We start from the raw sequence: 27,858 nt of genomic DNA, 5'->3' as shown, positions 1-27,858 counted from the left end.
CTGTTTTAATAGAATACTTGTTGAATTCTTTAAAAAATATTTGTGTACTTACTGATTTTAGCTTTTAGATATTGTCTTTTTAATGATATAAGCCACCTTGGATCCTTTTAAGGAGAACGGTGAAGCAAGCAAGCAAGCAAACAAACAAACAAACAAAGGTTGAGAGCTGAGCTAGAGTAATTCCCAGATGAATAGAAGAGTTGCTTTAGACCTTGGTATAATCGTATGTGATCCTTTCTTGCCATCTGATCATAACCTAAGTCTAGGTCTGTGCAGATTCTGTAGCAAAACACAACACTGGGAACTAGAATGTCCTTCCTGCTGTATGTGGATTAATATACATACGCAAGATTTTTACAAAGTGAATATGCCAGCATGCCATGATTGTTTTATCTAAAAATGCAATCTACCTTCACCTGTAGATTTTATTAATGATCTGGACCATTTGTGTCCATAGAGAGGGTAGAACACTTCCACTTTCATGTTCAATAATCTTTCTTTGTATGACCTTACAGTTTGGGAAATTACGACAAGCACATTAGGTGGGATGGGGTGGATAGAAATGTTGAATTTCTTTAAGGTTATATTTTAAAATTAAGAATTATTTTCCCCCTGCTTGTTGCTCTTTATAATAAAAAATGCATTGGAATTCTCAAGTACAGTAGATGGCTACATGGTTCAACTGTTTCAACTTCTTTTTGCCAGGAGAGACACTAAAAATGCTTTCATTAGCAGCCTCTTCAGATTTTTCCAGATTTTCTTCAAACTCACTGCTTCTTCTTTCTACGTTATACTTTGACTCCCATAACTCTAAATATTTAGATTGCTTTTATTGTCAGACATGTAAGTGTAGCATAAAAAGCTGGCTGGCCATCTCAGTGAGTTAAGCATCTGGCTGTGGAGCCAGAAGTTGGGAGTTCAATTCCCTATTGGGCATCCCCGAAGAATCAGCCTGTGTGGCCTTGGGGAAGCTGCACTGTCTCAGGGTGCCCCAGAGAAGGGAACAGTCTACCATTTCTGAATATTCTCTACCTGGAAAACACCAAAAAGTATTGCCATAAGTGAGAATTGAAGCTTACAGATGTTAACATGCAATTAAATCTGTTATAACTTCAGAGAGCAATTAAAAATAAAACATTTAAAACTTATACTAATTATTGTTCTCTCTTCTCTGTTATTAAATAGTAATAATTATTTAATAATACAGTACTTAAACCTAACATTAAAAGAAATTGTTAGCACCTTGTTTTTGGAAGGCTATCCGCTGCAAATATGTCTGTCTATCCTTGTCTGCTGATGGAAGGAGAACAGGAAAGAGGCCATCCTAGCTTCCCCTAGCATTAAACAACTATATAAAGAATTTCATACAGATATAAATTACATGTGATATTTCACTGAAAATATCACTTTTATAGGAAGAGAATTAGTATTCACTCCTCCTACTCTGTCTCATTTTGGCAGTGCTAATTTTAATGAACTATATGATAGTAACTACTGAACACTGTTGTAACTCAGAAGATAAAGTACAAACTTGTAATAAAAGATTTACAAGTTCAGGCAGAAATAGTTATGTGGCACACTAATATTTTAAATCCTTCATTTCCCCTGCTACATATCAAAGCTGTATCATCATCATTATGTACAAAAGCACATTTTCAGTGATCAATAGATGTATTAAGTTTCCTAAGGTCTGTGCAGAGAATGTCTGAGGCCCACTTTTCTATAAAGTATACATTAACAGAAAACACATCTTTGAATCCTGAGTGTGGCATTCTCATTCTCTCTCTCTTTTTTAAATCAACAATAACTATACATGGAAGAACAGATTAGGGCCTCTCCAGCATGGCAGAAGAGGGGCTTTAACCCTTTCCTCCTAAAACACCTGCCACATGAAAATTCCCATCTCCTGCAATTATTACGAGTTTGTGTTAGCAGTTTCATGTGCTAAGAGCAGCTTTGGAGAGCATTGCCAGTGAGTAAACATCCCAGTGAGTAAGCTCAACCACTCCATGGGTGATTGTAGTGTAACACAGTTACCTTTAGGGTTTTTGGTTCTGAGACAGGAAACCCAGTAACAGGACTCAAAGGCATATGTTTACCAATATATGACCCTCAACCCTTGGAAATTAAGCTCTGAATCCTGGAGAACATTTTAGGTCAGTGTAAGCAAGTGCAATTTGAAGAAAAAACTCCAAAAGTTGGAGATGGAGATGGAGATATTTATATTCATAAATCAATACAAATATCCCCATCCCAGCTGGAACTAATGAGGTTCTAGCCCCTGGGACTGGAACCGTCCAGTCATGCATCCTGGCACCATGAAGGTCCTGCTCTTCCCACCAATGGTGTTTAGAGCTCTGCTGTCTTCCTGCTCAGCTGGCCACTCAGCAGCTGTGTGGGGAGATTCATGCTCCTGCCCCATGCCTGAAGTGGTCCACCAAGGAGGAAGACAGCAGAGCCCCGGGCATGATTGGCAGGACAAGACGGACCTTTGCTGCAGTGGGACACGTGAGTGGACAGTCCAGTCCCAGGGGCCAGAGACCCTCATTAGGTCCATCTGGAATTGGGATATTTGTATTCATTTATGAATATGATTATCCCCATCTCTGCCTGACCAAAGAGTTTGAAAAATGTGGGAATAAAAATGAAATACAAGGGCCTCAATCTTATTGGACACTGCTGGAATAGAACACCCCATCAGTGTAATAACATAGACACCATGTTTGCATAGGTGTTCCCTTTACACAAGATATGACTGCCATTATGAATATCTGGCTGATGCTTGTGTGCATAGATATGTATAACACAAACACAGATAGATAGATAGATAGATACCATATTTTTCGCTCCATAAGATGCACCTTTCCATAAGACGCACCAATTTTTAAGGAGAAGAAAGCAGGAAAATATAATCTGTTTTCTTTGCTCCATAAGACGCACAGACTTTCCACCCCCCTGTTTTGTGGGAAAAAAGTGCGTCTTATGGTGCGAAAAATACGGTAGATAGATAGATAGATAGACAGACAGACAGACAGACAGACACTCAGTCAGTCAGTCAGTCAGTCAGTCAAACTATGATATATGCACAGAAAAACTATACACTGTAGTGTCAAACTACTTAGACACAGAGATGGGCATTCAAACATACACAGTTTGCTTGTCAAATTCGACAGGTTGAAACTGAATCTCTTAAAATATACAACATTGTTCCATGTTAGGTTTTTCACCTGTCCATGTCCTGTTGTTGTCATACTATGCTTCTCCTTTCCCTCACTCCTCATCTTTGCTGGCATACCAACAGGAAGACTGCATCTGATAGGATGTGGAGATGGAAGGGAGATCTTGGTGACAGCATGGAGTTCCTTGTCACATTTTGTTTTTTTTCTTCTAGTCTTTTAATATTCAGAATAAGAGGTTTAGTTCTCCCTATTAAGTTCAAAAGAGTAAGATGTTTAAGAGGCTTAATATTCTGTGTTCTTCTTGAGAATGGCAAATGATCATTTTTTTAAGATATAAAGGGCCACTCAATTATAGCACTCACCATTGTTGCAGAATGACCAGATGCAAAACTAGAAATCACATGTTGTTCATAATTCCTAGCTACTTATGATAAATACATGCTTCCCCCTGCCCTTTATTATGGCACTCACTGACTACTCCAAATTATTTTTAAAACAGGGCCGAGCCTTCTGTCCCAGAATGCACTCCAGCTCAATTCCAAACCTGACGGGTCCTTCCAGTATTCATCTAGCTATCATAGCAACCAGACCCTTGCCCTTGGTGAAACGGCAACATCACAGCTCCCAGCCCGCAGCAGTCAAGCCAGAGCTTCTATACAGAACTACAGCCAGGTATGTTTTGAGGAGTACCCTTATTTGTTTATATCAAGCTTGAAGGGTACAATTTTGAGTGGTGTTAGAGTTGAAAAGAAATATATATAAATGCAGGCATAGACTTGCTGACAGAAGGACACAACTTTACTTACACAATTTGATTTTATAGGGTTTATTCATTAGCACCATATAGTTAATAGAATCAAGCCAATGTGAGAAGAACCATTCAAGAGAACACATATCACACTCATAGTTTAGAATCTGATTATTACTGTTTAAATTCATTGTGAGTGAGATGTAACTCTAAATATTGTGCATATTTTAATGCATTTGCCTAGGACAATGAGGAGCATCTAAAATCTATGGATATTTACATCTATGGATATTTTTAAAGAGTGACACACTGTCTTTGTGTGATCATAGAACTGATCCCAGAATAGCAGATATGTGATTTTTCATGGCAGACACAAATAATTGTCCATTTCATGTTTGTGTTTTCCAACTGATTTTAATCCCACATTATATCTAAAAGCACTGCAGTGCATTTTAATTCTGAATTACTGTTTCAAACTACATGTACTTGGCTTAATTATGCAACTACTGCCTTTTCCCTCTTTTTGTAGATTTGATTAAAATATTCTCAAGCCTGCTGCCTTGTTCCTACTCTTCTATGTAAAATGGCAAAACTGGAGAAAATCACCAATATTTCTGGCATTTTAATGCTTTCTTTTATTTGTCCTTTTGTTTTGAAAGTCAGAGTGGCCTGCAGAAATTATAATCATTTAGATAGCTTGAAAATATAGTTGTGAAAGGAAGTTATCATGCTGACAAATAAATTCCAGTCTTGGATGGCATAATTAATGTTAAGTGACTTTTTGTATATTTTAAATCCACCTTACTCTTCAGTTTTGAGGAAACGTCCACACATGCAGTGTATTTTGGTCATATTGATTTTCCCCAGTTCAAGAGTGAATGAGACTTACACAGGGCTCCAGACAGTTAAGACCAGATACTTTTTTGTACAGTGGACCCTCGACTTACGGAATTAATCCGTATTGGAATGGTGGCTGCAGGTCGAAAAGTCTGTAGGTTGAGTCTCCATTGACCTACAATGCATTGAAAACCAATTAATCCGTAACTGGCCATTTTTGTTCCATTTTTGCTCCATTTTGGTTTTTTTCTGGTCTGTAGCTCGATTCTCCGGCTGCAAGTCAAACCTAAATTTTGCGGCCAGAGAAGTCTGTAACTTGAAAAGTCTGGAAGTCGAGCAATCTGTAAGTCGAGGGTCCACTGTATTATAACATCAGTCAAGCTGATGGGGGGGAGGTTCTAGGAGTTTAAATGCAACAAAAGTAACTTTTCTCATATCTGACTTCCAGACACATTTGACTTAAGTCTTTTATCTCTTCTTCAATTATCTTTTACTTTGTGTACTTTGATTGCTAATATTTCTGTTTTCTTCATTCTTGTAATTCTTAAAATTTCATTTAAATGTGAGGCTAGATTTTCCTGACTTTTTTCCTAAACTTAATTATTTAACCTTGTCATTTACTTTGGAAGAATCCTACAGCATCATGTGTACATGTCCTCAGTCATTCACATACCTGGCGAAGCAGGTTGATTTCAAAGTGAAAAGCAGTTTACCTCTTCAGCCATGAAAACAGTTGCAAAAAAATAGCACCGAAAACATTTCCTGTGGTGTATGTGATTTTAGTCCCACCCTTTGACACAAAGATTTTAGTCCCATCCTTTGCAAGTTACACTGTTATAATTGCTGAAAAAACTGCAACAGTATATAAGTTTGCTTCAAACAGGAATGTGCAAAGGTACTTATATTTGGATCAACACTCACTAGGGATACAACAAATACCCTGTATAAAGGCAAGTGCACAAGTGGAAGTCCCTTTGTTATAGTATCTGTCATGCAGCTGGTCCTTCCCCTGTTATTCAATCTATTGCATGACTGGGCATATCATGCAACATTCTGGGACATGCATTAAAACACTTTTGAGAATGCCCTTAGGTATGCAGGAAATTTTGGTAGGATTTTAGACTTAGTTTTGATCCTATTTCATTTCTTTAAATCCCACCTGTATTTTCTTCTTGACCTTTTTTGGTATCAATTCTTTTAAGTGTTAGTTTCTTCATGTACTGAGGTCTGCTTGGGTTTTAAGGCATTTTCTCAATGTGTTTGTTTCTTTGTGCATTTTATCTAATATATGCATTTCCCCCATTGACTACAGTGCACAATTTTAAGCATGGTGCCCATTTGCTTTTGGAAATGGGCATGCTTTATTCTTTTGAAATTTTGCATAAGCCTTGCAAACACATGAATTTGCAAGGTGGCATGCATTTCTTCTCATCGTGAACCTTGACAGGAGTGAAAATGCTGTCTGACACTATTAAATCCAACAAAATTCTTTTTCAACCTAAGTATTCAAGCAAACAAGATCACCACTGTGACTTCTAACTGTCATAACTCTTTTTAAAAAAGAGTTTTCCAAAATATAGCTTACTAAATATTAATTTAAACTTTTTAAAAAGTATTTGCACAGGGATACATTCGCAGGCCTCCTTGCAATGAACTGATGTATTTTGAACTCACAAAGATGACATTTCATGAGAGGCAGAGTCAGTCTCAACAGTACTGAACAGCTGTGGCAATAGAAAAGATATATACAAAGATACGTACAATATTCATCTGTGTAAATATACGCACCCTGCAATTGATAGTAAAACACAGATAAAGCACAAAACATGATATTATTACTTACAGTATACAGTATTTTTCCATCACAGGATTCAACTGAGCACAATTAGCTATGCATTTATCAATGCTGCATGGTTCCTTGTAGTACATTAAGGAACATTCTCTTATTGAAGTGAAGTCAGTTGAACAGGAAGACACTGTGAGTCATGAACAATGTGTGAAGTTTGTACTTTTAAAAAGCTTTGTAAGAAGATAGAATAAGCCTTGTGTAATCAAACCAAAAGCCCATCTAGTCGAACATTCTGTTTCATGCAGTGGCTAGCCAAATGCTTACAGTGAACAAAGAGAGCATGAAGGCAATATAATACAAAGAGAGCATGAAGGCAATGCTTGATTATTCCATAACAGCCCCTATTTAGTAACATGGAGGTTCCGTGTAGCTATTTGATCTTATAGCTATAGCTAAATATATCCTTCATGCATTTGTGTAATTCATATTAAAAGCCATGCATGTGGTCATTTCACATCTTGTGGCATAGATCATGACATGAGTCTGTCACTGATGAAATTCATCAGATGATCTGAATCTGGTAATATATTTCTTACATCTGAAGTTAGGATTTTGTGCCTCGATGAATATTACATTAAACTTTATTACATTATTTGTCATTCTGTTGCCCACTGACATGCTTTGGAGAGATTTTTCTTGATGTCTTAAGAGTCTATCTCAGTTTATATTCTCCTAAATAAGTGGGTGACATCCCCAAATGCGGTGAGTGGACTGCTGTTCACCATAACTTAGGATCCTTTATTAAAAGTGAAATAGTATTGTTCTCAACGTAGATCCTTTGGAGCCCCTAAATATTTACCATATTTTTCCATTTATAACACACCCCCATTTATAAGAAACCCCCCCCCAATTTTCTAACCCAAAAATTAAGAAAACTTAGCTTTGAGGATTCAGCCTCTGGGCTCAGCATGTCGGACTTTTTGATTCTCTGTTGAATCTTGAGCCTACAAGCTCCACCTCCAAGGAGGTGTTTTCTACTTGATTTGTTCAGGATCAGCTGACGTCGGTTCCATAAGGCTTGTGATTGGAGGAAGCTAAGTCTCCTGTCTGTAGGAAACTAATCCTCATGGCTGAAGGAAGCCTGTTTACAGAGGCAAGGTATGAGAATTTTCTTCTCTCCTCAACTATCTCAGCTTACTTCTGTGTAAAAGACGTCCCTCAATTTTTAGTGTAATGATTTTAGGAAAAAATAGTGTCTTATAGATGGAAAAATACAGTAGTTTCTTCCACTATGAAGACTGCTCACTTACATTCTTTGTTTTCCATTGTCGAACTGATTAGAAATCCATTAAAGGATCCATCCTCTTATTCTCTTTGTGAGGACAAATTTGAAGAACCGATATGTGACGATTGCCCCACGTCACTTCTGTCACTCATAATCAGGATCTCATTTGCATGAGCCTTTGAGAGGAATGGAGGGGCGGAGTCAGCGGATATAAGAAGGTTTGACAGAAGAGATCAAGGAGAAATATAGAATTTTCAGAGAGAGAGAGAAAGAGAGTCAGGAAGATAGTGAGAACAGATACTAATAGAGATAAGCTGGTCAAGATAAATAGATAGAGCAGGTGCTGATTGGTTATGTGGCAAGATATATGACATTTTAATGATTTGATTGTATTCATTAAATAAAGAACATCTGTGATTTTGAGTAAATTTAATACACTTCAATAAATAATTTCTGTTGGCAGTAATCAGACGTGTCTGACTAAAGTTCTTAATATATTGTGGATAAAGGAAATCCACTGGTGGCAGTGAGGAAAAGAGAGAATGTCACAATTGATAACTGCTGGTGGGATGACATAGTGTGCGCCCTTTGTTTGGGGAAAACAGCAGGGGCCACGTGGTAAACATCACACCATACTTCAAACAGGTTGGTACTTTGGACTTTAATAATACTTAGAAGATCTGTCCTTAATTATATTTTGGGTAATTGGCCTCTAACATCTTATTGCCCAACCCATCTCTTTTTTTAAACTTGATATGTTGGCTGTTTTCTAAACCTTTGTTAGGAAAGCTATATTCTACCCTATATTCTGAGATCTCAGGATTAAATACAAGAATTTTTCCAGAATCTTCAGCAGTGAAGACAAATGCAAAATACCAGTGCAGTTTCTCTGCGATATATATTTCCCTTTTTATTAATGCTTTCTCTTATTTGTCCTTATCAGTCAGACCACAATGGCTACTTCCATGATTCTGATGTATTTAAAGAAGCAAAAGCAGTTATATAATAATCCTGTAGATTAAGCGAAACAAATTTGGATTAGCTCCTTAATATCCATGATTCAGGTTAACATTCTGAACATATTTTGGCACAGTAGATTATACTCTGATGGATACATCTGATACAGATGGTGTGCATTGATAGACTAATCCAATGCAAGAATATATGATATACACAGCATGTTTGAACTTCATTTACAACAGCATGAACAAGAAAGAGTATTCTACCTAAACATTTTAGTGTTGTTAGAAGCATAATTTGGTTCTTTGCATAACAAAAGCAAATTGAATGAAACTATTGCTGCCAACAATGAATAAACGCAGGTATGTGCAGTTGCGCACTTTGCATTTTTATCCACCTGCATACATAAGTGGATATATTATTAAATACATGTAAGATGTAATTTTATTATGACTTTACACTTTTGTAAAGAAAACTGTGTAAGCCTTGAAGGAAAATTGATGCACGTTTATGAGGTGCTGATTGTGTTTCTAGGTAAACACTCACCCATAAGATTGGATTCCTGCTCAGGAATTCAACCAGTACCTCATTAATAAACAGCAATTTCCCAATAAGACTCACAATTTTTCATATGCACTACAGATTTGCAAATGGGATTCTGGCCATAACATGTGGATGCATTCAGACACAAACATCTGCACAGTTTTCTCAGGTCACCAAGCCTGTTTCTTGTCAGGATACTTGATTTCTTACAATTTCTGCTTTGTGAAAAGTCATTATGACTCCTTTACACACACATTTAAGCGTTTAAGGCATAGGTTGGGGAACCAGGGTAAATTACTCCAAATGGGATAAAAGTGAAAATCCTGGGGGTAATGAGCAGGCTGCTACCCCCTCCCTCCCACCCACCCCCACCCTCTGGAGGCAAAGCTTTAATTATAAACCACCTCGCCCTGTTACTTCCTTCGTTGCAGCAGGGCACTCCTAAATGCTCCGTTCTGTTAGAGAGATCAGAGAGATAAACCTAATTGGTTACAGGTGGGGATTAGCCCGGGCAATCAGCCAATCTGGGGCTTCTGAATGACTGCAAACAAGCAGGAGGAGGGAAAGGAGCAAGCAAGGGAAGGAGGGAAGAAAGAAAGGTGCGAGAGACTGAGGACTTCATCAGGCTTATTTAAATGTATGTAATTGTAGAAAATGGAGGGAAAAATGGAGGGAGTGTGTGTGTGCGCGTCCATGTGTGTGTGTGTGTGTGTGTGTGTGTGTGTGTGTGTGTGTGTGTGTGTGTGTGTGAGAGAGAGAGAGAGAGAGAGAGAGAGAGAGACTGACTCAAAACTGAAAATGAACAGGCAGTCAAGCAAAAGAGAAACTGAATTAAGGCAGGGGGAGGGTGGCTTTTTAAGGAGCCGTCTAGGTTTATTATTGCTTTCTTTCCAAGAAGCAGACATCTTTTAATTTTGTGGCTGCTTTCACCATCTGCAGTGATCATGGAGCCCAAGAACATAAAATCTGTCACTGCCTCCATTTCTTCCCCTTCTATTTCCCAGGAGGTGATGGGACCATTGGCCATGATCTTTGTTTTTTTGATGTTGAGCTTCAGACCATTTTTTGCACTCTCCTCTTTCACCCTCATTAAGAGGTTCTTTAATTCCTCCTCACTTTCTGCCATCAGAGTGGTATCATCTGCATATCGGAGGTTGTTGATATTTTTTCTGGCAATCTTAATTGCGGCTTGGGCTTCCTCTAGTCCGGCCTTTCACATGATGTATTCTGCATTTAAATTAAATAAGCAGGGGGACAATATACAGCCTTGTCGTACTCCTTTCCCAATTTTGAACCAATCAGTTGTTCCATATCCAGTTCTAACTCTTGCTTCCTGTCCCACGTATAGGTTTCTCAGGAGACAGATAAGGTGGTCAGGCACTCCCATTTCTTTAAGAACTTGCCATAGTTTGCTGTGGTCCACACAGTCAAAGGCTTTTGCGTAGTCAATGAAGCAGAAGTAGATGTTTTTCTGAAACTCTCTGGCTTTTTCCATAATCAGCACATGTTAGCAATTTGGTCCCTAGTTCCTCTGCCCCTTCGAAATCCAGCTTGTACTTCTGGGAGTTCTTGGTCCACGTACTGCTGAAGCCTGCCTTGTAGGATTTTGAGCATAACCTTGCTAGCATGTGAAATGAGTGCAATTGTATGGTAGTTGGAGCATTCTTTGGCACTTCCCTTCTTTGGGATTGGTATGTAGACTGATCTTTTCCAATCCTCTGGCCACTGCTGAGTTTTCCATTGATGATGATAAAAAAAAGCACACTGGTCCTTTGATATTGGGCTGTGGCACCAGGGTGGGTGACATGACCTTTAGCCTGGTTTGTTCCTTTTTGCACACCACACATAGAATGATTAAAGTGGTAGTGAACCCCCCCCCCAATTCTGCGTTGCCTGTCTCTAGCAAGCATGTCATTGCTAGAACCATTGTGGCAGCCACCTCTGCGAGCTAGCAAAAATTTAATGCAAATTGCTAAGCACGTTGGACACCTTACTATTCCCTATACCACACCATGGCTGGAGTGCAATGTGTTCCAGCAAAAATAGTGCACGTCTTTTTCTGCTGCACAAAGAATAGTAATTATAAATACCATCTCTTAGTATAAAATTTCAGTAAATAACAAATGAGGATATTTTTACACCAGCATTTACATTGGCTTGGATCCTAGGTAAACTTAAAGAAGTTCACAAAAAGAAAGTTTTTCACTGCCTTACACACACCCACTGGATCCATCTGGTCTCCACTTAACAATGTGAGCTAGGTTTAAGTTTTTTAAGATCAAGAATCTTAGTATATTTTGTCCTTATAGCTGAGAATAAAACATTTCAAAAGTTTGCTCCCTTCGGGCAAGATTATGAAATTTTGTACACTGCTCATATTTTGGTACTTTTTTAAAAACAGGATTTTGTTTGTTTTATGTGGGGTTTTTTTTTCAGCACAAAATATTATCTTTTGCACAAAAACATATTGTATTGTGAGCGCAAAACATTTGGTATGGAACACAAGGTTTTAAATGAAAAATGCAATATTTTGTGTAAAACACAACAGCTTCTGCTAATGCTGATGAAAATAGGCTGTGGCTTTTTGCTGTCAGGCAGGAGTGAAGAATCTCGTAACTGTTTGGCAGGTGTATGTGCAGTTTGTTGTTTTTGTCGTTGTTTTTAAAGTGAGTATTTCCAGACCCTCTAGAAAAGCCTAGAGGATGGAGCATTGCATGAAGAAAAAGAATCAGAAACAACTTTCCATATTTGAACATATTTTAGCTAACTTGCTTAAGGCCCCCACCCACTGTTTTAAAGAATGATGCCCATTTTAAGCCCACCTATCACACCATAGCAATCTTGCTGGGGAACTAAATATTGTATTAAAGCCAACATTGCAAAGAGGATTAAAACTTATTTCATAACTTAAACTAATCTTAAGAACTGGCCTATTAAAACTTATTTTGCAACTCATTTAAAAAGTCATGATTTACATCTCTTGTATAATTGCTTCTGTCTAGTTGGACAGTTGCCAACTATTTGTTCCTCCTTCTCTCTTGGCGAACTTGGAAGCCTGAACTCCATTCCTGGATACTGGCTCCAATGCAGAACAAAGGAAGTAACTCCATTTACCTATTCCTATTCCTTCTATTTACCTATTGTTCATTATACATCCAGTAGTTGTGTTGGTAAGGATCCATCTTTTAGTACATGCCATTGCTACTAGCTCATAATTATACTACTTCTTTTCACTGAACTCATAACTTTCTTCCCTAAATTCTTCTTCCTATCTTCACTTTCTTGCACGCGAATTCTATATATGCTTCCCTGCTAATAAACCTGATTGAACGTAATGGGACTTACTTCAGAGCAGGCACACAAGTTTGTTCATTCTGAAAGTGTGTATATTATTTGTAGGTCTAGTATAAAGTGTACATGGAAAAGAATTAATATCTGGCATTAGAAGAAAAATGTGGGGAAATAGCATGTCAAGGTCTTTAAATCTGTTTCATATCAGCTTATGTAGTCACATACTTAAATTATATTGCAGTAAATAACGTCACACACTCACATGCACAGATCACAGCACAGAGGGTTGGGAAGGTTTAAACATCCCCTGCTTGCTGAGATCTAGTGGTCACTGGGAGGGTATATGCAAGCAAAAACATGTATCACCCTACAGTGAAAGCGGCAGGATTACTGTCTTCTGTTTGCTATTAGCATCAAGCAAAGAGCACTTTTAAAGCCAAGAAAGAGCGTTTTGTCTCCCACAGCTTAATTAGTCAGGTGGAGTGCGAGAAAAGTGGTTAGCAGAACCACTTTTGCATGTGAGTTGCAAACACTCCAGATGGGATGCCTTCAACTTTGAGGCCCACATAGGGAAGAGCCATGGGCTGCAGGTTGTACAGTCTTTTGTAAATTATGTCTGAGAGTTCTAAAAAGTAAATGACAATGACAAGTAAGTTTTTAAAAAAAGTAAAGGTAAAGGTTCCCCTTGACATTTAGTCCAGTCGTGTCTGACTCTAGGGACAGTGCTCATCCCTGTTTCCAAGCCATAGAGCCAGCATTTGTCCGCACAGTTTCTGTGGTCACATGGCCAGTGCAACTAGACACGGAATGCTGTTACCTTCCCACCGTATTTATCTACTCGCATTTTTACATGCTTTCAAACTGCTAGGTTGGCAGGAGATGGGACAAGCGACAGGAGCTCACTCTTACGATTCTTAGATCTTACGACTGCTGGTCTTCTGACCTTGCAGCACAGAGGTTTCTGCGGTTTAACCACCACGTCCCTTTTAAGTTTTAAAAGGGGAATATAAATTTTACAGTTCACAATTAACTTGTTCCAAAACAGTTTTGTCAGTCAAGTAATGTCAGAGTACATTGGCCAGTGCCTGTTCAGTGGGAATGATGTCAAAACTAGCAGCAGACTGATATCAATTAAAGAGTTCCTTTTTCAGTGTTGAAGTACACATGACTTCATCTTATAGCATGTGAGTTGCATACACCCCAAACAAAAAAGGAACTCTTTAATTACAGTGGCAATCTGTCACGGACTATGACATCATTCCCACTGCACAGACTGAAATATGCAATGGGATATTAAGCAATACAGTGGTGCCTCAACTTACATAGGTCCCTACTTACGACCATTTTGACTTACGACCAGCTCCAGCCACAAAATTTTGCTTCAACTTGTGGTCGGAGCTTCCACTTACATTCAAAAAAAGGCAGGGGAAAGGGGCAGGAAATTCAGATTGCTAACCATTGGTGGCAAAGAGGCTGTTTCTTTGTACAGTAGCTCTTTCACCCCAACGGTCAGAGCAGGAGTCCCCTAGCCAGTCCAGACCCCTGCAGGCTGGGGGCATTTTGGACAGTTGCCTGGAGGGCGAGGCCGGGGCCAGTGGCTGGAGCGCCCCAGACAGGCTTAGCCTCCTGGTGCCGGGCTGCCACCGTAACTCGGGGCAACAAGGTGACTGGACCTGATTCCTCCACACGGGGAGGCAAGGGCTCCAGGCGGGGCCAGCTCTCCCAAGCACGCCACAGAAGGCAGGTGAAGCTTGGGACAGAGCCATCCAGCGAAGCAGCCGAGAGGGCAGGCTGGCCCAGGGAAATGCCGGGGCACCCGAGTGCTCCCCGGGGCATGGGCAGTGGGGGCTTCTGAGGGCTCACAGTACTGACCTCGATGGGTCTGATGGGGGTGGAGGAGAGCAGCATCAGGTATTCCAGAGCAGCCCATTGGGCAGCAGTGGTGCTCACCCGGCCGTGCAGCTTTCCTTTGGCAGTGCCTCCCACTCCAGCACCATGTCACGTTCCCAGGGGTTACAATAGCAGAGTCCGATAAACCAGTCCTATGTCAGGAATTCAGGGAATGCAGAGCCAATATCCAAATACCAAACCCAAAATGCACAACGTAGTCCACGGTCAGAGTCCAAAGGCAAGGGTCCAAAGAATAAGGTTCAAGGTAATCAGGAGCATGGATGTGAGCCAGAGGTTTGACTTGTTGCTTCCATGGATTTTCAGCCATCTCAGAGCTGTTTATATAGTAAAAACAGCCCTTGAACTGCTGGAAGCCTTTTCATCCTGTCAGAACTCAGGGCTAGTTGATTGGATGTTTCTGCGGGCAGCCTTCAAGCAATCCTCTGACCTTTTTGTCATAAGTCTTCCCCGAAGCCTGGCCCTCAGCCTGTCTACTGGGGGAGGAGATTCTGGAGGCGATTCAGGTGTTTGTATTTCTGATTGCTCAGCATTCTCCTCAGCTACAGTTAACCCTTAGGGTTCCAGATCTTCAGCTGCACTCATGACACACCGGCACATTCCTATGGAGCTTGCAGTGTTTTATTTTTATTTTATTTTGGTGGGGTTATTTATTTATTTTTGGCTGGAACGGATTAATCATTTTCCCATGCATTCCTATGGGAAATGGTCCTTCGACTTACGACCATTTCAAGTTACGTCCATCATCCTATGTACTTTTGTACTTTTGTGTGAGTTTGAGTCTTTCATCACATACAGGACAGTAAATTATGTAATCAAATTATAAAAGGGGGGTATATTCTTAAGTAGGCACTTTTAAAATGTGATTTATTTACATCCAATTAATTTGTTCATTTGTGATATTTATTTTCCTTTTTAAAAAGGTCATCGTTTAAATTCTTACTCCTCTCGTCCCATTCTCTCTTTGGCAGTGAGGAATAAGACCATTCATTTTGAAAGACAGTTTGAAGTTGGACAGTAGCTTTTCTGGATTACTAAAAGCCTGCAAATGCAACTCTGTGGTCTTTGTGACCCTCAGTAAGGATCCCAGCTCCCCCAGCTCCAAAGTACTGCTACCAGTTTGGCTATAACTGACTCTTTAACCTAACAGGATATCTAGATTTATTACCCTATTTTGCTAACATGAAGAGCATCACATTGATCACATTCTTCTGCTTCACATTCTTCTGCTTTAATCCCACAAAGAAGTACTTCCTTGCCCAAAGCCCACTGGCAGATTGGGGGACAGCCATTTGTCTGCAGAGTGGGAGACACTGCACAATTAATACCTTTGTCACCTTTGCCTCCTGTAGAATCTGAAATCCATTTGCTTTATTGGTGTCAAAAAGTTCGCTAGGAGTTTTAGGTGGCCCCGAATTTGGCGCAGAAACAGGGAGGGTCAAATTGTCTGAACCATAACAAATTTTATTCAAGTTTAACAACAGTGTATCTATAACAACTTCTGTGGGCATGAACAAATCATAATTATTCAACTGTCTATCCATTCTACCGTATTGGTCACAAACATAGTCCCTCTTCAAAACTGGGGTGCCAGTCCAAATCTCTCCTTGTCTGTAGGCTTCCTCAGAGTTGCGCCCCTTACCGCACATAATAGTGCCGCAGCATGGATGGTGGACCCAGTCCCCCTCCGTGGGTGGCGTGTTGAAGGTGGAATCTGGCCGCATCACCTTCTTTCAGGGACCGCTTCCCCTTGGATACACTACTACTGTCCATTCTGTTGTTTGTTTCACAGTAATTCCTTTTTTATCCAACACTGGATCGGGTAACAAACCACCAACCTTTAAGCTGGGGAAGTCCTTCAGTAAATTATCAACCTCTGCCAACTTTTTCTCCTCCTTCTCCCTCTTTCTAGTCTCAATTCAAAAAGCCCATGCTCCTGTCCCTGCTTTTATATCCTCTTCCCAAACATCTATCCATTGCTCCTCCTCTTTCCCTTTCCCCTCTTATGACAAACACACTTCTATTTTAACTCTTTCCTGGTCATTTCCCCCTTTTGACACTTCCCTCTCCTCTCCTTCCCCATTAACATCCTTTCTTTCTGGAGGAGACGGCGCACTCCGGTCCTCCTGTCCTTTACAGGGGGCTATGTTTCTGTGCTGTGTTGTTGTTTTGTTTTTTGGTGGGTTTTTTTTTTTTTTGCAGCCCCATCGCATTCCGCATTTTTTTAAATGCTGGAATGGATTAATCCCGTTCCCATGCATTCCTATGGGAAACGGTGCTTTGATTTATGACCATTTTGAGTTACGTCCATCTTCTAGGATGGATTATTGTTGTAAGTCTAGGCACCACTGTATATACACCAATTTACAGATACTATAGCTGCACTTTGGGTGGCACCTTTCCTTCATAGATTTTGATTGCAGCAGCACAGAATTTAGCTACTTTTGTCAAAATTTCTGAATTTTGGTTTAGCCCAGTATATCTGCTAGGGTATCGCCCTGTCAGCAAGAACAGTGTGTAATGTGCCTCTGATCATCCAGGAAATGCCCTTATGTAAAGGTTAGCGAGGACTCCTCAAATGCCAGAATAAAAAGCACAATGACATAACACATGGGAGATGGCTTTGATCTCACCAGAGTTACAGGGGCATATATGCTGAGTGTAAGGGGTGTTGTTATACTTCCCTTGCTGGACTGCTGACGGAACTGCATTGAAACTGGCTAGAGTAAGGGCTTTGCGTTGTTTGGGGTAAGTTAAGGGTAAGTAAAGATATTTAGCCGGTTTGGGTGGAAGCAGTGTGTTGTCAAGTATGAGCCTATTTATGATGATACCAAGGTCCTGCTACCTTTCTGTCTCAATAATACGCTGCCTAAGGTTACTCTTGGCCTTAATGTATCCCATGTGTTGGATACATTATACTGAATAGCTGTATCTGCTGATTTTATTGTATACTGCTCTCTTCCAAGGTGACGGATGGTTATCCTGTAATACCGGTGAAGTCTATTCAATTGGTTGAAAGGTTAGTTTTAGCCAAAAATTAAAAATAGAAGCCAAGCTCTGGCTTCAACCTTCAGGTAGCCCAATTCAAGCCTAAGAGCTGCACTGGATACCCCTCTTAGAATTTGTAAGATAGCCCTCATGAGTTTAGAGTGAACTGCTTCTAACTGGATAAATGAAGAATAGGAGCCCAATTGTGCCTCATACAAGAGCTGACTAAGTGATTTGGCCTGAAACAATCTTAGTGCAGCTGGAACGTACTGACCTCCCTTTTTGTGCTGCTTTTTGTGCTGATTGTACCACATTGTTAACATGTGCCTTTTGGTTTCCATTATATTGAAAGACGACACCCAAATATTTGTAAGCCTTAATTTGTTCTATCTCATGCTCATCAATTAACCACTTATAGATCCTGCGCCTCTGAGCAAACACTAAAAAGGTGACCTCAGATTCCTTGATAGATACATACTTGTATTGTAACCAAGGTATCAGCTTTAAAACTATTGTGTTGTTGCTATGTGCTGGCTTTTGCCTTATGGTGCTTCTAGCATTTTTAGACACATTAAGATATTGAAAGACTGGTTTACCATTGACATCTCCCAGTAAGTTTACGCAGCCAAGTAGGGATTTGAACGCATGTCTTTCAGGTTCTAGTCCATTATTCTACCAACCACACACCGTGGCTTTCACATAATAGAATAATATTATTGTACAAGCTAGCAATGTAGATGGAGTGGGATTTAATTTTCCTTTAATCACATGAGTTGCCAAATATCTAGGAGGTATAAATTGCTTGTATCTTTGAAAACTCTGTCTTATGATTACAATAAACCTTGCTTGGCAGAATGCAACCCTCTCTTGTGAACTAGCACAGCAGGGAAGACTTCAAAAATACTGTTTTTGATTAGGAATTTCAATGCCCATTTCTATCTCTGTTACACATCATGGGAATGTTGCTTTCAACTAAAATAGGAACAGGACTAGCCATTTCTCATAACATACACATATAACTCCATTTACAGACTGGCTTTGCAATTTTCCTTCAAGCATAATTATATTCTATATAATGGCATGGAAAAGTGCAATATATGTGCAGTGCAACACCTCTCTATGTGTTAAACATACCTTCAGCTTATCTACTTCACACTGTTAACAGACACTGTGCAGAACTATATTAATTCATAGGGCATAATGCAGTTTATTGTAGAAAGGCTGGTAACAGTAGTAATTGTGTGTCCACAACATGACATCTCAAATCGCACATTTAGTTTGCTCCTAAGGAATTAAATGACTGACACGTTTTATAACTGGTAGACTGATCCAGTTATCTACATCAAGGCTCCCACTGTATTGCCTAGAGATTTCATTACAAGCATAGCAGAAGGCTGAAATCTCCAGTTAAGGCATTTTAACGTTTTGGTTATACCAAGCTGTTTTCAGCTGTTGCATTTCTAAAGATGCAATTTTAACTTATGTGTAAATATTTTCTCTTTCTTATATCCATCTCTCAGCCATATACAGCTGTAAAAAATTTTAAAAAACATTCACCTCCAAGCTTAGAAAATGCTTCATCCAGACCAGCAGTTTTCTTCCAAAAGCAGTCAGATGTTTATGTTCACAAGCAGAGCATGAAGATGCTGGCAATTTGTCAGTATTTTAAGATATAGGGCCTTTCAACAAGAAGGCTGAGAATGTAAGAGCTCTGCTGAATCAACCAAAGGTCTCTCCTGTCTGTCATACCGTTTCTCCTCCTAGGAGAGGTCCAAAAATTGGACATGAGGGCAGGACCCTTCTCCTGCTGTTGTTCTCTGGTGATTCGTGAGCAAAGTGAGCAGAGACAGAGTGAAGGGCAACCATTGTTCAGGCTGGGCAAAATAAAGACATCTTATTTTAGACAAGACTGAAATATGTAGGAAGAATGACAGCAGGGCTGGGAAAGTTCTGTCTCCAAAGGCTATACACTTCTAATCTCCAACCACACCACTGAGACGGGCCAGTGGTGAGGTATGACACACATAGTAGTTCATCAACATCTGGTGGGCGAAAGGGTCCCCCTCCCCCACTACCACCTTAGACTTTTATGTCTGATGGACAAGTAGGTGGGATGTCTTTACTTCTTTGTCTTCATACTTTGTTTATTGTGCAGATCAGTGTCATGTGGAACAGAATGAGGAAGTAATTCACTCACAGAGTGAGGAGGTCAACAATGATTTAAACATTTGGGCCCCATTACTTGAATGGCTGCCAGTGCTGCACCAAGCTTACTGAGCTTTTACTTTCCCCGTACATTTCCTTTGTTGTTTCAAATATACGTTCCATTTTGTTTTCACATGATAGCCAAATTTAATACATTAATATAGCTCTAATGCATTTTAGTGGAGTTTTAATATGGACACATTATGGCTGAGGGTGGGTATAATTAACAACAAGCTGCAGAGAGAAACCCATCTCTAAGACAGCTTATTTGTTTGGGGAGTAGGGGGAGAGAGCAGAAAATACTTCTTGCCAATATGATAATTACAATTACACAGCCATAATGTTTTCTATAAAGGAAAAATGCTGATTATCTTTCTGTCTACTTTCTTTTTGCTCATTTTATACACAGTTGTCTATAAGTATGCCTCCTGATACATTTTATTACAAATAAGAGACCCCACCAATGAATTGGGAAGAATAATTCAGTCAACTTGTTTTGAGGATGAGTTATCGTAAGATTGTTTGAGGTGACTCATGCTGATGACTCTTGTGAAAACCATGAGACATTCTGTATCTGGGTGTACACCAGAGGTTCCTGGGTAGCCTGTACCAGTCTGAACAGAACCTACCTCTTTATTACACCTAAAAGAACCATGCGTGAAAGAAAAACAACGTTCCACATAGCAGCCAAGCTTGCTTTAAAATGAACCATTGTCTTCCTTCTATGTATGCTTCCAGGGATACCTGTTGTCACCCTCTCCACTTGGCCGTCTTCTGCAGAGAATGCATGGCTGTTTCCTGAAGGCAGCAGCAAGAATAGGGATTTTCAAACCATTGTTTGTGCTGAGTGTTGCAACTAGTGTGAAACCAGCTGCATGACAGAAACCCTGCCAAAGGGGGGAAAACTATCTGCACAATAACTATGCACAGTTTAACTAGATTCTCATTTAAGTAATCAAAAACACAGAAACAAAATAATATACTTGAACTGCCCAGACAAAACAACTAAATCTTGAGCATTTACACAATACATATATATTTAAAAGACGCCCCATTCCTATTTATTTATTCTGAAATAAATCCCATTAGTTTAACATAATTTCCTTCCTTCCAGTGACTTCTTTTGGGAAGCAGATACAGGATGATAATAGGTTATTATTGCTAGAAATATGTTGAGCCAATACACTTTTCTTCTTAAAACCCATTTCCTGCAACTAGTCAGATGGCCGGGGGTGGGACTACTGTGTATTGTGTCTTATGCTCATATACCATCCACACTTGATGACTGAGGAAAAAAATAGTTTGAACTCATACTACACTGTTAATATACAGCATTTGGGGCATTCTTTAGCATAAAAATGTAATAAATCATTTGCATGATCGAGAAAGTAAGTGGCAAGGAGAGGCAGTGAGACATATCTGAAATTAGTGTGCGCCTTTCCATAGAGTGTTCAGCTATCTCTCATTCCAGTGTGCTGTTATTAGAGGATTTTAATGTTACCAGATTAACAGCCACAGATGATCTCTTGAGCCTAAGATCCTGATAAAAATTGGAATGCAGTCAATGCTGGGAGATAAGAGGTACATTCTATTCTTCACTGCTCCAGAAGGGACTCAGCCACATAATTGAAATTTTTAATAGGGAGCATCTGCTGAGGATTTTCTCTGCGAGTCTATTTCTCACTCTTTTCCTTACTTTTCTTTTACTTTCTCTCTCTTTTTGTTTTTAAATTACAAGATCTAGGGGGGAAATTGTATATAATCCGTGGTAGGAAGATCTAACACCTCCTGCACAGATGTGCCTGACAACATATTGTTTTCCTTCATATGCAAATTTCTGCCTGGAGTGGATACAGAATATGGGTCCCCGCTTTCCACAGCTCTATCTCTGTTGTCATGTCCTTGTAGTCTTGTCAATAAAAAAGCAGCAGCTGCATTTCACTGTGGAAATGACAGCTGCAAATGATTTTTGTGTAAGGTGTAGAAATAAGTATGGGAGGGGAGAGAGAAATAGTATGTAAAGGAAGTGGTATGTACATATTTTCAAAACGGCATTTAGAACTAGATGACCAGGAAAATAAATTTTGGGGGAGGATTTGTTGATGCATCTTTCAGAGAGTAATTTTTCACTATATAATTTATTTCTGCGAGAAAAAAAATCCCTACAGTTTTATACATTTCATATGCACTTGCTTGCCTAGAGTGGTCGCAAGGCCAGATAGGCGGGATATAAATAAAATAAATAAATAAATAAAAATAAATAAATAAATATATTGTTCAAGGTACATGATAGTAGTGAGCAGTTCTAAGTCATGAGGAGTGGTAGACACACCATGAGGCTATGCCAAGTATGGACATTCCTATAATTTTTTAAATATCTGCAGTCTATGAAGGATTTGTCAGCTGCATGGCATTGTCCAGGGGGACACCTGAATGCCAGATGCAGGGGAGAGGGTCTCAAGAGACAGGTATCTAGTTGTCTCGTGTGCTCCCAGAGGCATCTGGTGGGGCCACTGTGAGATACAGGGAGCTGGACTAGATGGGCCCTTGGCCTGATCCAGCAGGGCTCTTTTTATGTTCTTATACTGCTTGTCCACTCTTGGGGAGGCTCCTTTCATGTCCTTCAGAGAGAGAATATTAATAGGGCCATCAGTGGCTATAGCACTAAAGGAGGTGGATTTTGGACTTGGGATGGTATCTTGTCTCCAAATTTTGGTCATACACTGCCTGCTCACAAATAAATTTGACTTGGCCAAGTTCAGTTTCTCAGCTGTTTTGAAGAGAACCTGAAGCAAGTGGATTCTCTCCTATTTTAGATGAACAAGTGATACAGCCTACTATTTCCAGCAATAAGGTTATACAGACAGTATCAGCTGTGTCTCCTTTATGACTTTAGTGGCAAAGGTAGTTATTACCACTTTTACTGACTTCTTTGCATTAAAATCCACAGACTGAGCCCTAAGTTAGAATGTTAGCAAGAGTGATCAACCTAATGCAGTAGCTGTTTTTGTTGCACCCTTGGGGCACGTTGCACAGAAGAGGTATGGAGCAGCAGAAAACGATGTTTCAGTCAGTGTTTGCATTTTTCAGATCAGTACTGGCCATACAGTATATTGAAATTAACGCATGTTCTCATTTGCTTTCTATTTTGTTTTTTTACTTGCTTTATATTGCTTGATGCAATTGGATTTTTTTGAATTTTTGTAGCCCACCCTGAGTGGCACTGAAGAGTGGGCTAAAGGTATTTCAATAAGTGAACATCTTTCTCACAACCCCAGAAGCTGTGTCGCTTGGGGTGATGTTTTTATGCCAGTTTCAGAGTCAGGACTACTTCCAAAATAGGCTAGAAACGGCACACCGTGGGACGAGCCGCGTATTCACTCTTAAAAGATCTCTAGGGGCTCTGGAGAACTACAGTTTCCAGGTTTCCCCCACGGAGTGGAAATTGCTGTGAAAATTATATAGTGTGGAATCTATGGTAGACCCGCGGGAGAACTGGCTCTGAGATCAAGATGAGTCGCTTCCAATCTGAGTGTGGTGTAAACCCTCGTTTCCGCCTGTTGCTCCCCCCGCCGGCCCCGGCCCCCGCTTCTGGAAAGCGTGGTGTCTTCAGCTGAGCAAAAAGACCCCTAACCGGCGAGCGGCGGGAACGCCTGGCGCCACATCCCTGTCGCGGCTGCGCTCGGGCGAGGGGTGCGATCTTTTGCCGGGAAAGAGGTCCCACCGGACCCCTTGGCCGCGCTCCCGGGGCTGCATTGGCCACCTATGGGGCCGAAGGGAGGGGGGGAAGTTCATGACCCGGCTCCTTGCCAGAGTCGTGTGAACGCTTTGCCTCGTCAGAAGCGCCCCGGGTTCTGAGTTCCTCCTCCTCCTCCTCGGAGAGCACACAAAGGTTTTAGCAGTTTAGCGAATGTGAGGCGCTTAATCCTGGCGCCGTTGGGGTCCAACCTCAGGAGGAGGTCAGGAGAGCGGGCGGCGTGAGGCGCTTGAATTCCCTCCCCGATTCTCCGGCGGGGGAGGGGGAGGAGGGGGTTCCGCGTGGGTTGCCCCCCCCGTTTGCTGCTTTCTTCTTTGACCGCCTCTTGTTCTGCCTGTTTGTCTGTTCGCTCGTTTTTCTTTCCCCGCCCCTCCCCTTCCCCCCTCCCGCTGCTGCTGCTGCTCCTCCTCCTCTTCCTCCTCCTCAGGGCACCACTGGCCGGACAGCCCACCTCGCCTCCTCGGACCAGCCGCCGCCGCCGCCGCCTCCGTCGCAGCCGCTGCCCAGGGAGTCCTTCGCGCCCAGCCATGGGAGCGCTTTCCATTTGCCGGACTCTTCGTCGTCGTCGTCCTCGCAGCAGCAGCAGCAGCAGCACTCGCCGGCTCTCTACTACTCGAGCTCCACGCTGCCGGCACAGAGAGTGAGCTCGCCCTTGTCCATGCAGCAGGTGGGCTCGCCGACCAAGCTCCAGCGGGCGGGCTCAGCCTCCGAGAGCAGCGCCGCCGCCGCCGTGGCTGGTGGTGGCGGCGGCGGCGGCGGCGGCTACGGCACCACGCAGCGGGTCTCCTCCCCCAAGCAGTCGCCCAGCCGCCTCGCCAAATCCTACAGCACCAGCTCGCCCATCAACATCGTCGTCTCCTCGGCCGGGCTCTCGCCGTCCCCGATCCGGGTCACCTCCCCGCCCACCATCCAGTCCAACATCTCCTCTTCGCCCATCCATCAGCTGAGCTCCACCATCGGCACCTACGCGACGCTCTCGCCCACCAAGAGGCTGGTCCACCCTTCGGAGCAGTACAGCAAGCATTCCCAGGAACTCTATGCCACCGCCACCCTGCAAAGACCGGGAAGCCTAGCCGGTGAGTTGAGCCCTTTTTCCTCTTTCTTCTCCGTACTGCTGTACTTTGCTGCCCGAGCTTGTACGCAAGGCTGTTTCCACGGTTGGTTGGTTGGTTGGTTGGTTTTGCGACCCTCCTTGTTCTTGTTGCGCTGATGATATTCATAATGGTGATCAGCTAAAGGGAATCTGCGTTGGAGAGATAGTGCTTGCTTATATAGTTTGCCCCTGAAGGCCTAATGTGTTGTCCTTAACAATCAGACAGTCTTTAGAAGTAACAATGAATAAGAAATAGTGTAATTTCCTATCTGTGTTTGCTCAGCAGTTCAATTGCTATTGATTCAAACGTCTGTCAAATGAATATATTTGGGATTGTAGCCTTTGACTCTGACGCCTTGATGCTGCTGCTTCTGCTGGTGATTCTCCCATACTCCTCCAATGTATAAAAAATCGGATTTAGTTAAGATTGTAATTCCTGCTCCCTCATTATTGAAACATCTGACTACTTTTTGAAATCCCCATTTATTGATTCATTCATCCATTTGATTGGTATGCAGTCATTTTTCCAGTATTAAAAATAATCCATCTTTAATTTAGCTTATTTAAAAAAAATTAAAAGCAAAAGACCACTAAAGGCATATATTGCCACTTTGATGAACTGATAAGAATATATTGCTGTCTATAAGTTTATGGGTTAAACAAATTTTGCAGTGCTTTTAATAATGCCAAGTATGTATTTGTGCTTCATGTACATTCTGTTTTCTCCCTCAGTTAGGAGGTAATGACTAATACTTCTTTAAACCACAGTTAAAAAGCCATTATTGATCTAATAGTTTGATAACTAATGTGTGTTTCTGTCAATGGGGAATTTTTGTTCTTTTATTTGAGAGATATTGCTATAGCAACACTGTCATATTCATGTGTTCTCTTGTCTGATTTGTATGCCTAGATATTACAATTAAGAGAATTCAGATGACAGAGGGTTTCTGCTAGTATCAAACAGGTATTCAAGTCCTTCCAGTCAAAGAAAAAGAAATATTAATCAGCAATGTATTCAAACACTGTTGTATGACACAGGGCTGTATTGTTCACCAGGTTAGTGGACAGTTTGCAGTGCTTAATAGTCTTAATGTTCTGGGTGTGGTAGATGGCATTCATGTGAACATTCATCCTGGACTAAGGCTCAATGAAGTTTGTGGGATATGCCTGGAATTGTTTTGCTAGATAAGTAGTCTATTTGCCAGTGAACTAGGTGTGTCCCCAATTAGTTCCATAGCACTATCTTGAAGATTAGAGGGAGGGAGAGTGAATTCTCAGTTTGTATGTTTGGCAGTTTGCAGATTTTGAATATCACGGATTGGTGTCTTGCCTGAAAATTCACAGACCAAGTTGCTGGTGCCTGCCTTAAGCCATACAGCAAAGGCTACGGTTTAACTTCTATAGAGCTGATGTCAAACGTTCATGATTTCTTTAATATAGAAAGTTACCTTTTACTGAGCCAGGCCATTGGTCAGTGTAGCTTCTTGTGGTCTGTGCATGGACTGGCAATAGAATTCTGTGGGATGGCTGGTTTGTTGGTTTGCTTGTTCGTTTTTGATTGGGAGGCTTTCCCAGCTACTATCTGATGACGTCAAGGATGAAACTGGTACTTCTGCTTACAAACCGTGTGCTCTACATTTCATCAATGGCCTTTCAACATAATTGGAAGGTTTCTCCCCAGTTCAAACATCATAGTCATATTCTAAATGTTTAAACCTTTTTCTTTGCATTTAAATAATCTTTCTGTGATCTTTCATGTCTTGGTTTGTTTCTTGATGATAAATATCATGGGCCAACATGTGAGTTGATTGTGTGACAGCATCAGCCAGTTTAAGGTTGTAATTGCAACCCATCTTGTTCATCCTCTTTGAAACATGGGCTTTTCCTTGTTTCCAATGCTCTACCTCTATTCCACTTGTTCTGTCCCAGGTCTTCTGCTTTAAATGTCTAACATTCCCTTCCCCCCCCCCCCCCGATGGTACCCTGCTTCATTTGGCCTTCCTTATTACCTTTTTATTCCTTTTGAGGTTTTCTTCCCCTCCAGATCTCTTCAGGTTTCTCAGGTTCCTATTTCTCAGTCCACTGGCTATGCGATTCTTTTCAATAGTTTGTCTCTGGATCCGCTTTCCTAAGCTCCCTTTGCTATTCAATCTGTCTTTGATACAATCACTCCTCAGCCAAATGGTGCCAGAGGCTTTGTTGCTCTGCCAAATCCCTGACTGTGTTACAATATAGGTGTTCAAGAATACTGAAACATTTCCTGCTGATTCAGTGAAGTACTGTTCCAACACTATCACTCATAAGATCAGGTCAAAAGTTTCATTTAGGAGGTTTGATTTAAACGTTTTCAGCTACAGAAGGACTGTGGGCATAAGAGTTTTTGTTTGAAACAAAAATGGGATAGTTTCCATCTGGATTTGGGCCATTTAGATGAGTGTCATTATGCAGCTACTTTAATTACAGGAATTTATATACATGTTTAAGTATTGGCACTATGGTTCTGTATCTGTGGGGGGTGAAATGTTTGTGCCCTTAATTTACATGCAATTTACTGATGTAGGTAATGAGCAAGTTTCTGTCCTCCTTGTCATGAACTCCTTATTGGGAGTTGAAGGATTCCCATTTGGCCTTTGATGTCCTGACTGGTGGTGGAGACCAAATGTTCCTTCATGCAGTTCTGCAGGCCAAGAGTGACTGGCAATGTAGCCAGTACTGAGCTGTGAGGTCCAATTGTCTGATTTAGTAGTCTAGTCTAAGCCTTACAGTCCTCGTTCCTAAATATTCTGTAATTCTGAATTATAAAAACATGGAAGTGCAAAATTTATGATTGTTTTATTTATTGTGAATCCTCAAGATATGACAGGAGATCAATTACACATAGTAATTCTTGGAGAGTACATTTAATGTAGTTATTTATTTGTATTAAAAACGAATAAACTACTTCCCCAAAAGCTATATATTGACACATACAGTTTTCAACCCAAGAGGAAGTGACATATTATTCTTAAACTTCAGGAGCAATCTATTAAAGCAGGGGTCTCAAACATGCGGCCCGGAGGCCATTTGCGGCCCCCCAGATGATAGTTTGTGGCCCTTGCCTTGCCTGCCCCCCCAAAGCACCCACACATACTCTGCTGTTAAGAGTAAAAAAAAAAACCTTGCCTCGCTCGCCGGCTCTCTCCCAAGACAGCACCTCTTGCACCCTCCATCCAGAACTACAGCCTGCCAGCCAGCCCGCCTGTCTGTCGGCTAAGGGAACTCCTGGGCGGCTTCCT

General features: G+C 41.0%; 1 protein-coding gene across 17 annotated transcripts in view; it reads left to right on the top strand.

The window, feature by feature from the left end:
* Positions 1 to 27,858, top strand: part of CTNND2 (catenin delta 2) — a 717,568-nt gene that overhangs the window by 388,736 nt on the left and 300,974 nt on the right. For 16 of the 17 annotated variants that reach the window (XR_013544226.1, XR_012086701.2, XM_072998494.2 and 13 more), the window contains 2 exons: positions 3,679 to 3,851; positions 23,918 to 24,566. Coding sequence is in view for 14 of the 17 variants with exons in the window: in XM_072998494.2 (XP_072854595.2) it covers positions 3,679 to 3,851; positions 23,918 to 24,566 (822 nt within the window). In the remaining 3 variants the exon portion in view is untranslated. The remainder of the gene's footprint in view (positions 1 to 3,678; positions 3,852 to 23,917; positions 24,567 to 27,858) is intronic. The other variant, XM_078391700.1, reaches the window with a different exon arrangement.

This window comes from Pogona vitticeps, chromosome 4 (assembly GCF_051106095.1).
Source record: "Pogona vitticeps strain Pit_001003342236 chromosome 4, PviZW2.1, whole genome shotgun sequence".
Classification (NCBI taxonomy): domain Eukaryota; kingdom Metazoa; phylum Chordata; class Lepidosauria; order Squamata; family Agamidae; genus Pogona; species Pogona vitticeps.
This window is presented reverse-complemented; position numbering and strand designations above follow the sequence as displayed.